Here is a 13,419-nt window from a genome sequence, read left to right as displayed (position 1 = left end):
CCCAAATATCACCCAGATGTAGCCCAAGTATAGCCCAATGACAGAATGTCCCAGAGTGTTCTAGCGAACAACTAGAGCGCTAACAGTCTTACTTATGACAAAAGAATGGCACACCTGAAGCCATCTTGATTGGAATAAAGTGGTAACACTTAAAACATTTAATTTACAAAGGAACAAAATGAGGGGGTTCATTTTGCCATAGAAATTATGATTAGTTCTGCAGAAAGAAAAATTAGGGCACATTTTGACTTCTCAAATCCTCTTCTATTTCATAAAAAAATTCTGACATGCAGACTGAAACATGCACTTTGAATACCAGCAGCAGACTTCCCTGGTGAGCAGTAGTTTTACTACAGTGATCTAATGAGCAACTAGAGTACTAACATTCAGAATTTATGGCAAATGTGTGACACATCTGAATGCCTTCTTGATGGAACCAAAATAAAAAACTGAAAGTATTCCCACTGAGGAGACTGCAGTAAATAAGGAAATTAGGAAACTTCATAACAAATAAATCTCCCAAGATGTCCACCAGAGACAAAAGAGCCCAAATGCAGCACAAATATCACCCAGATGTAGCCCACATGTAGCCCAATGACAGAAGTGTGCAAAACACTTATTATTTTGTGTTTTTGCAGTGTTATATAGTGCAGACTTGTCAGGTATTGGAGTGCTTTACATGAGCATTGGTTACATCACACAAGATCAAATTCATTTTGGTTGTAGACGTGGGGAGATTAAATGATTTGACCAGAATCACAGAATGTTGAGCTGAAGCAGAAACTCCAACCTGGTTCCCCAGTTGCTAAGTCTGCAGCTCTGGAAGTAACACCACATCCTCTCCCCTAGGTGCAACATTTAATCAAGTGGTCAACTGGATAAAAAAACAAAGATTACAAATAATTTAAAAGCTCTTTGTCGCTATTTGAAAACTCAGAAAATATGTCCTCATTTTAGTTTTTTAGAGCACTAACCATAATCTTGATGCAAATAAGACCCTCTCATATATCTAATTTTTAAAGGAAATACTCTAGGTATTACATCAAGATGACGTCAGGCGTTCCAGACTTTTGTAATAAATATAGAATGTTAGCAATCTAGTTGTTCATTGGGATACTGTTGAGAGGCAGAGACCAGGGGCACGGACTCTGAAAATTGAAGGCAGGTAGGAGAGTGCAGATGCAACAATTTGACCACACTGGGCAGGCAGGAAGGGCAGTGGCAGCACAACAGACTATGGAGGGCAGTGGAAAGGGGGGCAGAGCAACAAACCAACAATACAGGACTGGCAAGAGAGGCTGTGGCAATATAATAGACCATTGTGGGCAGAAGGAAGAGGCAGTGGTAGTACAACCATACATGCCAATAGACCCGTTTCAGCCAGGAAACGTCCAATGTTTTTAAGCTCAAATGGTCTTTATTTGATCTGTCTCCTATCTACAATCTCCTCTTTTTCAATGCAACTCAAAGGGGAAAATCAATACCCCAGTTTTTTTTCAAAATCTCACTCTTACCAAGTTCAAAATGTTTGCAAGTATGGTACATTGGATCATGGTAGGCAGGAGGAATTGGGATAGGGACATGGACTCGGATAAAAGAGGACAGGAGGGACATGGAGAGGTGCACCAAACTGACCGTACAGGGCAGGCATCAGGGTTTGCAGCAGCACAATACACCACACAGCGCATGCGGGACGGGAGTGCAGCACAACAATCCATTGAAAGCAATAGGGAGGGGACAGGACCATGCACATGGACAACAGAGGGGAAAGAGGCAATGGTAGCTAGCTGACCATAATGGACAGACAGGAGAGAAAGCTGCAGCATAACAGACCATAAAGGGCAGGAGGGACGGATCAGGGGCATTACAATGGAACAGGCAAGCCAGGAGGGAGGGAATAGGGGTCTGCACATGGAAACAGAGGGCTGGGGGCAAGGGGGCACAGCAGGAGCAGCAAGATGACCATGGAGGTCAGGCAGGTTGGGCACTAGAAACAAGACACCATGGAGAGCAACAATGAGACTATGATGGCATACACAGACCATGGAGGGAAGGTGGGAGGGGGTCAGGGGCAGCTAGCTGACCACACAGGGAAGGTGGGAGGGGCCATGGCAGCACAGAAGACCATGCATGGCAAGCAGGAGGGTTAGTGGCAGCACAATGGCTATGATGGGCAAGAAGGAGGGTGCAGGGGCATGCATAAAGGACCATGGAGGATAGAAGGGAGGGTCAGGACCTGGGCACAGACAAGCAAGTTTAGGGGAAGGGGCCTCACAATAGACCGCACGGGGCAGGCAGGAGGAGCAGTTGCAGCACAACAGACCAGGGAGGGCAGAAGGGTGTGGCAGTAAAATGAACCATGGAGGACAGGCAGGGTGGAGGTGGCAGGGACAGGTTACAGTCATCTGACAATGCTAGGCAGGTGGGAGGGGAGTGCAGCTCAACAGAACACTCAGAGTAGATAGGAGTGGCAGGTCCATGGAACATGGTGGGCAAAAAGGATGGAGCAGGGGCATGCACAAAGAGGGCAGGGGGAAGGAGAATAGGGGCAGCAAGCTAAGCACAGAGGCTAAGCAGGAGGTCAATGATGGGCCATAGAATTGGGCAATGGAGGGCAGGAGGAGTGGACTGGTACATCATGCTAAATGGAGGGCAGCGGCAGCACATCAGACCATGCATGGCAGGAGGGAGGAGACTAGTCCGTGGATTCACACAACAGAGGATAGGGAGGAGGTGGATGGGACAGCAAGCTAACTGTTCAGAGAAGATGGGTATTAGGAACTTTATTGTTTTTAAAATGTGTGTCTGTGCGAACTACTTAAAATATGAACAAGTATGCAGCATAATCTCACTTTTATTCAGGAAGAAGAGGACGTTTGTGACTGTGACTCCGGGCTCACTTGGCAGAAACACCCCCTGACCCTCCACCCCCATCGCAAAATGTAATGCCCGTGAAAAGGGTAGGTGGACGCAGTGTTATATAGAACATATTCCTGGGAGCACGATTGAAAATGAAAACTAGATGTAGTATATGGTATAAACTATGCACCAAAAAGTGTGCTATAAGATGAACCGGGCGTGAAATATAATATGCAATACATAGTGCGCAATGACAGATTCATTGGAGAGCGCGAGATAGCACAGGCACTAGCGTGTGCTATGCGATACGCGCCTTGGAGTGTAATATGCACAGGGCAGTGTTGTGTAACCTAACTAGTCTCTAAAGTTGTAATATAAAATATGTGCTGGGGAGTGTAACGTTGCATATGCACTGTGACAAAGATATGGATCCCCGATTGTAATATGTATGGCATAGCGCTGTGCGTTATAACATAGGCATCGAGGAAGGCACGTTAGATGGGGCAATATAACCCGTGTGAAGGCAAGTGTGGCATGACATATTCACGAGGTGGTGTTACAGTGCACATGGGCTAGAGAGTGTCATAGCATATGCACTAGCTGGTGATATACAACACAGAGGTGTGAGGCACTCGGCGGGCACTGGTGGGTGTAACACAGCATTGGGCTCAGCCAGGAGCATGCTGTGACTCTCAAGTGAGGTTCGTCTCCTTTCCAGAGAGTAAAATAAAAAGTATTACACATCCGGCGGTGGATGTGTTTTATTAACCGTGAGGGGGGTTTCTTGCATAGTTTGGTCGAATTTTTGTCGAATCCCCTTTGAATGGCTTGGTGTGCGTGTATATTAAATGTGCCCATCAATAGCTACCCATGTTTGTATAAATAAACGCCAAGGGTGTCTACTTGGAGAGTACCCACCGGCGGGGGCACCGGGATTAGGCACGGTAGGGTGTCAGACACGTCAGAGCTTCACTAGCGGTGTAAATACATTCCATGTGGATTCATTCCATGCATAGTCGCCTTTTAATGAATATCACGCAAATCGTCATGGTGATAGGTACATACGGTTTGTCCAGCATGTCCTAGGTGTTTCTATAAGTATATATTTTTTTAAAATAATAAAAAAACAAAGGCCGGCCCCGGGGGATGGGGTCCCCGGGGCCATAAGTGGCCTGAGGAGGGGGGCAACGCAGCCCCCTCCTAAAGAATAAAAAAAAAAAAAAAAAAGAAGGGCATGACCCGGGGGTTGGGGTCCCCGGGGCCGATTAAGGCCTTGGGAGGGCCAAATTTCTTTTTTTCAACAAAAAAAGTTAGGGTGCAAGCCCTGGGGGATGGGGTCTCCAGGGCCAGTACATTAGAAAAAGAAGGGGGGCCACACAGCCCTCCTTAAAAAAAAAAAAAAATAAATAAAAGACCGGCATCGTGCCGGAGGCCACACCCCCTCCTTGCAGCACTCTGCAAACGCGCCCCCTGGCCAGTTGTAAGTTGGGGAATTAATTTCCCCTTCAATACTGAGGGTCCCTGAGGGCCAACTAGCCCAACAGGTATCTCCAGTATGCGCCAGGGAGCAGACAGGTGTTCTGAGGCCACGCCCCTTTTTTCACCTCTATGCAACGCAGCTCTGTGGCGCTTACTGGAGGTACCTAGTGGGCTAGTTTGACCCTAGGGACCCTTAGGATTCAAGGGGACTTAATCTTTCAACTTAGAACGGCCACAGGGCGCGTTTACCCAGTGGTGAAGAGAGGGGACGGGGCCAGAGGTGACGTGTGCAAACACGCCCTGTGGTCATTTTAAGTTGGGGAAATAATTCCCTTTCAATCCTGAGGGACCCTGGGGGCCAACTAGCCCACCAGGTGCTTCCAGTAAGCACCACTGCTCTGCGTTGCAGAGAGGTGGTGCAGGCTGTGCCCCTTTTGACACCTCTCTGCAATGGCGCTTACTGGACGTACCTAATGGGCTATTTTGCCCCTAGGGATCCTCAGGATTCAAGGGGACTTAATCTCCCAACTTAAAAACACGGCCACAGGGCGTGTTTACACAGTGGGGAAGGGAGGGGACGGGGCCTGAGGTGACGTGTGCAAACACGCCCTGTGGCGCGTTTTAAGAGGTAGTTTTAATCCCCTGCCCTATTATATACTAGGGGCTTACAGAGGAGGTCATGCTGATCACAGGGGGACCCCAACGCATAGTGTTCCCTAGTGTATGTAGGTGTTTTCACTGTATTCTGAGTGTCTTTTAACATAGCACTGGTTGTAGGACTGGTTAGTCAGACTCAGTTACCACCAGTATCCGTCTGAAAAAGTTGAGGGTACAGGATGATTTTGCAACAAGGCTTCTTTCTGCTCTTCTTTTTGTTCTTTCTGCACGTTATCCTTCTTCCTGCACTTTTTTTCGTCTTTGAGGACTTCTGTTGCTTCTTTCTGCATTTCTTTTTTTTCTTTCTGTGCGTTTTTTCTTCTTTCTTCACATGTCCTATCTCTGTAGGCATAGTTAGAAATTAGCATTTAAAAAACCTTAGAAATTCACTGAAAAAACCATAGGTTTCAGGGGCGTTATAGTTAGCTGGACTTTTCACTCGTACAAAACCATTGAAATTCCCCCATTATAGTTAGTTCAGCTAACTATAACTCGCGCGCCCACAATGCACTGCCGATGACGTCACATATTACATCACTCATGACATGGTCAGTGACATCACTCATGACATCACATATGACATCACTGATGACATCATCCTTGTGATAGAGTGGCAGACCTCCTCTCCCCCCAATATAACCTTTGATACACACATTCAAAAATAGAAACTAAAATTTTCAAAACAATGGACATACCAATATCAGTTACAACAACCTATTCAGTAATTCTAAGATCCACATACACATCCACATCCACTCATTCACCAACGGTCCTATACAGTCACTCATACATGACATGTACTCACTCATCATATGTACTCATACACCTATACATCCTGTTACACAACGCCACTCATCCATAGAGTTACTCACACACATAGTCACTCATGCTAATAAAGAATCAAACATCCATTTACTTGCATATACAGTTATACACACACCACCACACTTACTTCTACAGAAACTTACACATACTTAGTCTTTTAAACAATCACTTATAGAAACACATACTTATTCATACAGGAACTCTTTCAATCTCTCACTCTCACATATACTCACTTATATACAGCAATAGTCACATATACTAGTTTAAAACATATGTAGTTACTCATAAAGACACTATTGAGACAGTCATTCACTCACTAACACACCCATGCACACACTCATCCGCCCATACAGTCCTGCACACGTTGTCTTCAACACAGTGAGTCACTCATTCATGCACCTATGCACTACGTAATACCCCCCACCGAACCATACAGACACTCATACTGATACTAAAAAAACCAACTAATAACCTATATAGACACTCATGTAGCTACTCACCAACCCATGCAGCCACTTATACACAAAGTGAGAGACTGATACAGATATTTACATATTTAAACATTACTCACCAAGCAATGTATTCACTAAGATACACTTAATCAGTCAGTTATACAATCAATTTTTCAAAAACAAATCATCCATTTAGACACTTATATACCCATTTATTCTTTCATCGACCTTGAGATATACATATATAAAACATATGTAATTTTCAGAAAAACACACATTCACTGGATGATGTCATCAGTGATGTCATTTGAGATGTCATCAGTGATGTCATGAGTGATGTCACTGACCATGTCATGAGTGATGTAATATGTGACGTCATCAGCAGTGCATTGTGGGCGCACGAGTTATAGTTAGCTGAACTAACTATAACGGGGGAATTTCAATGGTTTTGTACGAGTGAAAAGTCCAGCTAACTACAACGCCCCTGAAACCTATGGTTTTTTCAGTGAATTTCTAAGGTTTTTTAAATGCTAATTCCGAACTATAACGTACCTGAAACCTATGGTTTTTTCAGTGAATATATATATATATGGGCTCCCTCATTCCAGGCAACTTGTGTGATGGATGTTAGCGGCGCTGCCTGAGCCGCGAGAGAAGCCCAGCTGCAGTCTGCAGTCTTTGCTGAAACGCCAATCGACGTGACAGTTCAGAGCGTGAAGAGCCAGTGGAGATATGAACGGATGTGCCCAAGCAGCAATTTTGGCGTTGCTACCCACTGAGGATTTTATTTCATTATTGAGAAATGTACGAACAGCGACTCACATGAGGAGAAATAAGGACACTACAAAGACCATCAGGCCACTAGGGTGGCCACGCCCACCTGGGCGGGTTAAAGAGAAGTATAAGTGCCCGTTTGAACTGCTGCTCCGAACATTTGCTGAAAAGCCCTGAGCCCATGAAGAAGTGCATCTGCACGAAACGCGTGGGGCGGGCCTGAATTTTGCAATGCGGTTTTGCTCCTTGGTCACTGCACTCTCCACAAATAAAGCGGCAAATATTTTCTTCGTGTTTGGGCTCCCTCATTCCAGGCAACTTGTGTGATGGATGTTAGCGGCGCTGCCTGAGCCGCGAGAGAAGCCCAGCTGCAGTCTGCAGTCTTTGCTGAAACGCCAATCGACGTGACAGTTCAGAGCGTGAAGAGCCAGTGGAGATATGAACGGATGTGCCCAAGCAGCAATTTTGGCGTTGCTACCCACTGAGGATTTTATTTCATTATTGAGAAATGTACGAACAGCGACTCACATGAGGAGAAATAAGGACACTACAAAGACCATCAGGCCACTAGGGTGGCCACGCCCACCTGGGCGGGTTAAAGAGAAGTATAAGTGCCCGTTTGAACTGCTGCTCCGAACATTTGCTGAAAAGCCCTGAGCCCATGAAGAAGTGCATCTGCACGAAACGCGTCGGGCGGGCCTGAATTTTGCAATGCGGTTTTGCTCCTTGGTCACTGCACTCTCCACAAATAAAGCGGCAAATATTTTCTTCGTGTTTGGGCTCCCTCATTCCAGGCAACTTGTGTGATGGATGTTAGCGGCGCTGCCTGAGCCGCGAGAGAAGCCCAGCTGCAGTCTGCAGTCTTTGCTGAAACGCCAATCGACGTGACAGTTCAGAGCGTGAAGAGCCAGTGGAGATATGAACGGATGTGCCCAAGCAGCAATTTTGGCGTTGCTACCCACTGAGGATTTTATTTCATTATTGAGAAATGTACGAACAGCGACTCACATGAGGAGAAATAAGGACACTACAAAGACCATCAGGCCACTAGGGTGGCCACGCCCACCTGGGCGGGTTAAAGAGAAGTATAAGTGCCCGTTTGAACTGCTGCTCCGAACATTTGCTGAAAAGCCCTGAGCCCATGAAGAAGTGCATCTGCACGAAACGCGTCGGGCGGGCCTGAATTTTGCAATGCGGTTTTGCTCCTTGGTCACTGCACTCTCCACAAATAAAGCGGCAAATATTTTCTTCGTGTTTGGGCTCCCTCATTCCAGGCAACTTGTGTGATGGATGTTAGCGGCGCTGCCTGAGCCGCGAGAGAAGCCCAGCTGCAGTCTGCAGTCTTTGCTGAAACGCCAATCGACGTGACAGTTCAGAGCGTGAAGAGCCAGTGGAGATATGAACGGATGTGCCCAAGCAGCAATTTTGGCGTTGCTACCCACTGAGGATTTTATTTCATTATTGAGAAATGTACGAACAGCGACTCACATGAGGAGAAATAAGGACACTACAAAGACCATCAGGCCACTAGGGTGGCCACGCCCACCTGGGCGGGTTAAAGAGAAGTATAAGTGCCCGTTTGAACTGCTGCTCCGAACATTTGCTGAAAAGCCCTGAGCCCATGAAGAAGTGCATCTGCACGAAACGCGTCGGGCGGGCCTGAATTTTGCAATGCGGTTTTGCTCCTTGGTCACTGCACTCTCCACAAATAAAGCGGCAAATATTTTCTTCGTGTTTGGGCTCCCTCATTCCAGGCAACTTGTGTGATGGATATATATATATATATATATATATATATATATATATATATATATATATATATATATAGATATAGAGAGAGATCTGTTATTTTTCTAACTTGGTGTGGATCTCCTTTTTGAATGTTTGCATCATTTACTGACTCTGTGTTTGCTGTAAATGTCTAACACTCCTCTCTGATATGCCTTAGGCTGCGTGACCACACTACCCTAGATAGAGCAGCTTGGGATTGCTAGAGCAAGCCCCGGTCCACTTGTAAAGATATCTGGACTCTTTACACAGCATACCTTTTTTTGGTATACTATATAAAGAGACAGAATCCTACACAAACAGTATTTACAACAAATATTGGTGAAGCACTAGCAAAGAATTGGACAAAAACAGGGCCTTATTAATCAAATAACTCAAATCTCTACCTTTGTGGCTTGAGTGTGAAAATGCGAACATCTTTAGTAGCTACAGCAAGAATATGAAAAGATCTTCCCAAGTTTGGAGCAAAAGCAATATCATGCACGGGATCCGTCACTGTCATAAATGTTTCTGCTTTTCCATATTTCCTGTGAAAACAAAGACGGAGGCAATTTTTTTCAAGATCATAAAACACTTAAATCCATTACAAGATAGCAAATGCTGTTTTGCTTAGATACAGTCAAAAATTCTGGAACAGCACTTATTGATTTGGCTTATTAGCGAAGGATCACTACACCAATAAACAACCTGCTTAAAGTGAAGAAATTTTAAAAACATACAACTAAATATTTAATGTGCTGTAGCAAAGGGATCCCATAAAACAATAATCCAATTATTATCATGGTGCCTCCATTCCCTTAGACTGTAGACTCTTTCTACTATCAACATTGTGGACCATAATCTGCTAGAAAAGTTCATGTACACCTCTCGCTGCCCAAGTACGTGCAGATCATTGTCAACTGTTTGCATATATTGAATGTTACGTGTAAATAATTTATTGTTTCCATTTTGTTGCGATTTTGACAGTTGGAGAAACACGCAGCATTAGTAGCAAGCCAATCAGACGCTCCTATTTGAAATATGAGCAAAGCTTTAACAAGACTGTATTAAGTAAAGAACTCAAAATGTAGGCAGAGTGGAGGTTCCAAGATGTAATTTATTATATCCAGTTCCAGGTAAGTAGAAAGATGGATGAAAGTAAATAAGATGGTAAATCAGTAGCAGCCCCACCAGGAGCAGCCCCCCCCTACTGCTCAGCCGCTCATCTTCAACTGACACTCTAACCAAGACCACACACCAACATTCCGTGACATCATCCTACACTCTACAGTCATTCAGGCTGAACAGAAGGGAGAGTATTGGTGCAAAGAAAGAAGGGGAGAAATCACGCTACAACAAAGGCCATCTTTGATGACCACTTCACTTTGTCACTCTTGAAATTGTGTCTCCAGTCACCTACTAAGTAAGCCAGGCACGGCTACTTCAGGGAACTGGCATAAACTTTGGTGCACTTAACGTTATTCTGCTAAACGTCGTTATAATTTGAATAAACTAAATGCTGCTTGATTTTTCAACTGTTTGCACAATTCTTATTTGAGCGATAGTTAACATTTTTACTCTATGGACTCTGAATTAGGCTCCCTTCTTTGAAATGCAATAAAAGCTTTATTAGCACCACCTTAGGTGCCCAATCCCCCGCACAGCATATTTTTGTGCCTGGCGGTGAACCTTTTCACTCTTGGAGACACACATCCAAAAAGTATTTTTGAAACAACACTTTTTAGCTGAAACTGGAAGGTATGACTTTCTCAGTCAGTCCTGGCTTTTAAAACCAACAGCGACTCTGCATAATGTAATTTTGGATTATTTTCCGCCATGGTTACAAGCCCACCAGTCACAGAACAGAAAGTGCTGATAGCAAAATACTCAAAGAGGCTGAAAGTAAAAGACACAATATATGGAGGCTGGACTGAAACGTTCACAAGTCACAAAATATTTTTAGACTATTATTTCCCACTTTTGTTTTAAATCCCTGATCCTCTTTGTGATTCTCTTTAGCAAACTTTCAGTTATTTTCTACATCTAGAGACTAGAAACTGACATGAATGTGTTCACAATCCTGCATTGATTGGTACTTAACTGCTACCTTAAAATTCGTGTTCAAGTAGGACAGATTTGCTACAGCAGTACTCATGACAGGTGAGATCGGTCTGAATTCTGCATACAAGTTAATTACTTGAGGTGCATAGTGTGTACAATACTCTCCAGTCTCGTACATAAAGGCAGAGCTGACCAACAGCCAGCTGTTACACAGTGCCAAGAAACCCTGAGTGAAAGGGCACATTAAAAATAAATATTTTAATTCCCCCTCAGTTCTGCAGCCTTTTTTGAATTTCCCGTTTAAGTGCACAAAGCTTATTCGAGACTCAAATCGAGCATTTCTCTCGCGCTGGGCCAGCTGAAGCATTCCACAGAGGAACCCCATATCCCAGTCCTAGCTTCCAATTCACATCTTACTCTTTGCAGGATTGTTCAACCAATCAACATGAAGCAAGACTACAACTCTAGGAAAGCACTGGGATGTTAAACAGTATGCCTTGTCTAAAGTACTTGGAAGGCTGAGACCAGGAGAATCAGTCTTAATACTTATCAGTGAACTTTCACTTCATCTCATCAAGCAATGCCCACCCCGTGGCCCTCTACACCTGGCAAACTCGAAAACACATTTAGACACCGCAGCTAAGGAGGGGCTAAAGATCAGGGTACAAGAGGCGAATGCTAGTAAGGGAGCTTAAAGTCTTTCTCAGTGCTCCAATGTAAAAGGCATTCTGGGACTTGTAGTCCTGGTTCGGTGCTGTAAAACATACACACACTAAAAACAATATGTAAAGGGTAAGCACAGGATTGGTTCATCGGATCACTGGTGACCTGAAGTCGTCTGGAAGCCTTTCGAGAGGCAGGTCTCAGCTCTGGTGTGTTCACCCCTTCAAAACGTGGTTGCAGCTGGAGAAGAAAGCGTCAGGGCCCCTCCAGCAGCTGCACCATTAAATACATCACAACGCTCAACATAAAGCAGGGATAAGCTATTTCCAGGTGCCGAGAGGTGGGTTTCTCTCTTAACTCACCATGAAAATACGAGTTGGAAATGGAAACAGAGGCACATAGCCCCAAGTGGCTACATCTTGCATTGCTGGCAGGGCGGATTATGGCATATGACACTTAACAAGTCAGTCTCGGCTTTTAAACGTTACAACTTCGATTCTACAAAGGCACCATGCACCATACCTCATACCACACTCACACGCACTGCCTAAGGAACCAATTCATACAGTGCGTAAAAAGTGTATTTATAGCCGCTCTCAACACAGTGACACCATAACAGCAGGCATGTTGGCGGGGGCAGGTTTCATAACCGTTAAAACAGTCTTCTCAAACCAGTGCCAATACAACCAATGTTCATTAAATGAATAGCCTAGCTATATTGTACACCATTTCTAATGAGTACAAAGAGGGCAGGGTTCTAAGAAATATGGTTTGTTTTTTTGCAGCTTATATAACAAACTCGACCAGAAGGTACTGAAGAACAAGTTACTTACCTTCGGTAACGATATATCTGTAAGAAACATTTGTTTGTTAGATTCCTTACCTTAGAATATCCCCAGGCGTCAGGCTGGATCCGGAAAGATTTTTCGTCAGCAATAACCTTGCGCGTCGCTAGGCGTCGTCTGTGGCTCCGCGTCAGTCATTGTGATCGCCGGGATGACGTCGGCGTACTTAGACGCTGCCCTCGCGTACTGACGTCGGTTCTTGTACATAGCTTTCCGCGCCAGGAACGCAGAGCCATGCAAGAGACAGACACTAGTGCCATGAATCTAGGGCCCCGAAAGGGATGACCTTAACCCTAGATATCAGTTTGCAGAGCAGGAAGGATGGGTGGGGCGGTAAGGAATCTAAGTAACTAATGTTTCTTACAGATATATCGTTACCGAAGGTAAGTAACTTGTTCATCTGAAAGAAACACGTTAGTTAGATTCCTTACCTTAGAATAGATACCCCAGCAATACCAAACCCGGTGGTGGGTCTGCGTGCCAAGATCACACCAGAAGTCCTGGAGAACGTAACGGCCAAAGAAGCCGTCTCTCCGGACTTGGCTGTCCAGGCAGTAATGCTTGGCAAACGTGTGCAGCGAGGCCCACGTACCTGCCTGAGAAATGTCCTGCAGAGGGACTCCCCGTCCCAGGGCAGTAGCAGCCACCGTGGCCCGGGTGGAATGGGCTCTCAGCCCCACAGGAGGAGCCTTCTTAGCCAAGGAATAACAGGCCTTAGTGCACAAAACGACCCACCGAGAGATGGTTTGCTTGTGCACTGCCCGCCTCTTCTTAGCGCCCACGTAGCCAACGAAGAGTTGGTCGTCCACCCGGAACTGTTTTGTGCGGTCCAGATAGAAGGACAGCGCTCGTTTTGGGTCCAGACGGTGGAGCCTCTCTTCCTCTTTCGAGGGATGCGGAGGTGGAAAGAAGGTGGGCAGTGTAACAGACTGGCCGATATGAAAGGCAGTTACCACCTTAGGGAGAAAGGAAGGACGAGTCCTGAGCACAACCTTGTCCGGATGGACAGAAAGGAAAGGAGGCTTAGAAGATGGAGC

The 13,419-nt window shown here is 45.2% G+C and overlaps 1 protein-coding gene across 4 annotated transcripts in view; it reads right to left on the bottom strand.

Moving 5' to 3' along the window:
• SEH1L (SEH1 like nucleoporin) overlaps positions 1 to 13,419 on the bottom strand; it is a 151,356-nt gene that overhangs the window by 62,212 nt on the left and 75,725 nt on the right. For 3 of the 4 annotated variants that reach the window (XM_085605861.1, XM_085605859.1, XM_085605858.1), the window contains exon 6: positions 9,221 to 9,361. The exons of the other annotated variant lie outside the window; for it this stretch is intronic. In XM_085605861.1, coding sequence (XP_085461987.1) covers positions 9,221 to 9,361 — 141 coding nt within the window. The remainder of the gene's footprint in view (positions 1 to 9,220; positions 9,362 to 13,419) is intronic. 4 annotated transcript variants of the gene reach the window in all.

This window comes from Triturus cristatus, chromosome 5_1, assembly GCF_964204655.1.
Source record: "Triturus cristatus chromosome 5_1, aTriCri1.1, whole genome shotgun sequence".
Taxonomy (NCBI): Eukaryota; Metazoa; Chordata; class Amphibia; order Caudata; family Salamandridae; genus Triturus; species Triturus cristatus.
This window is presented reverse-complemented; position numbering and strand designations above follow the sequence as displayed.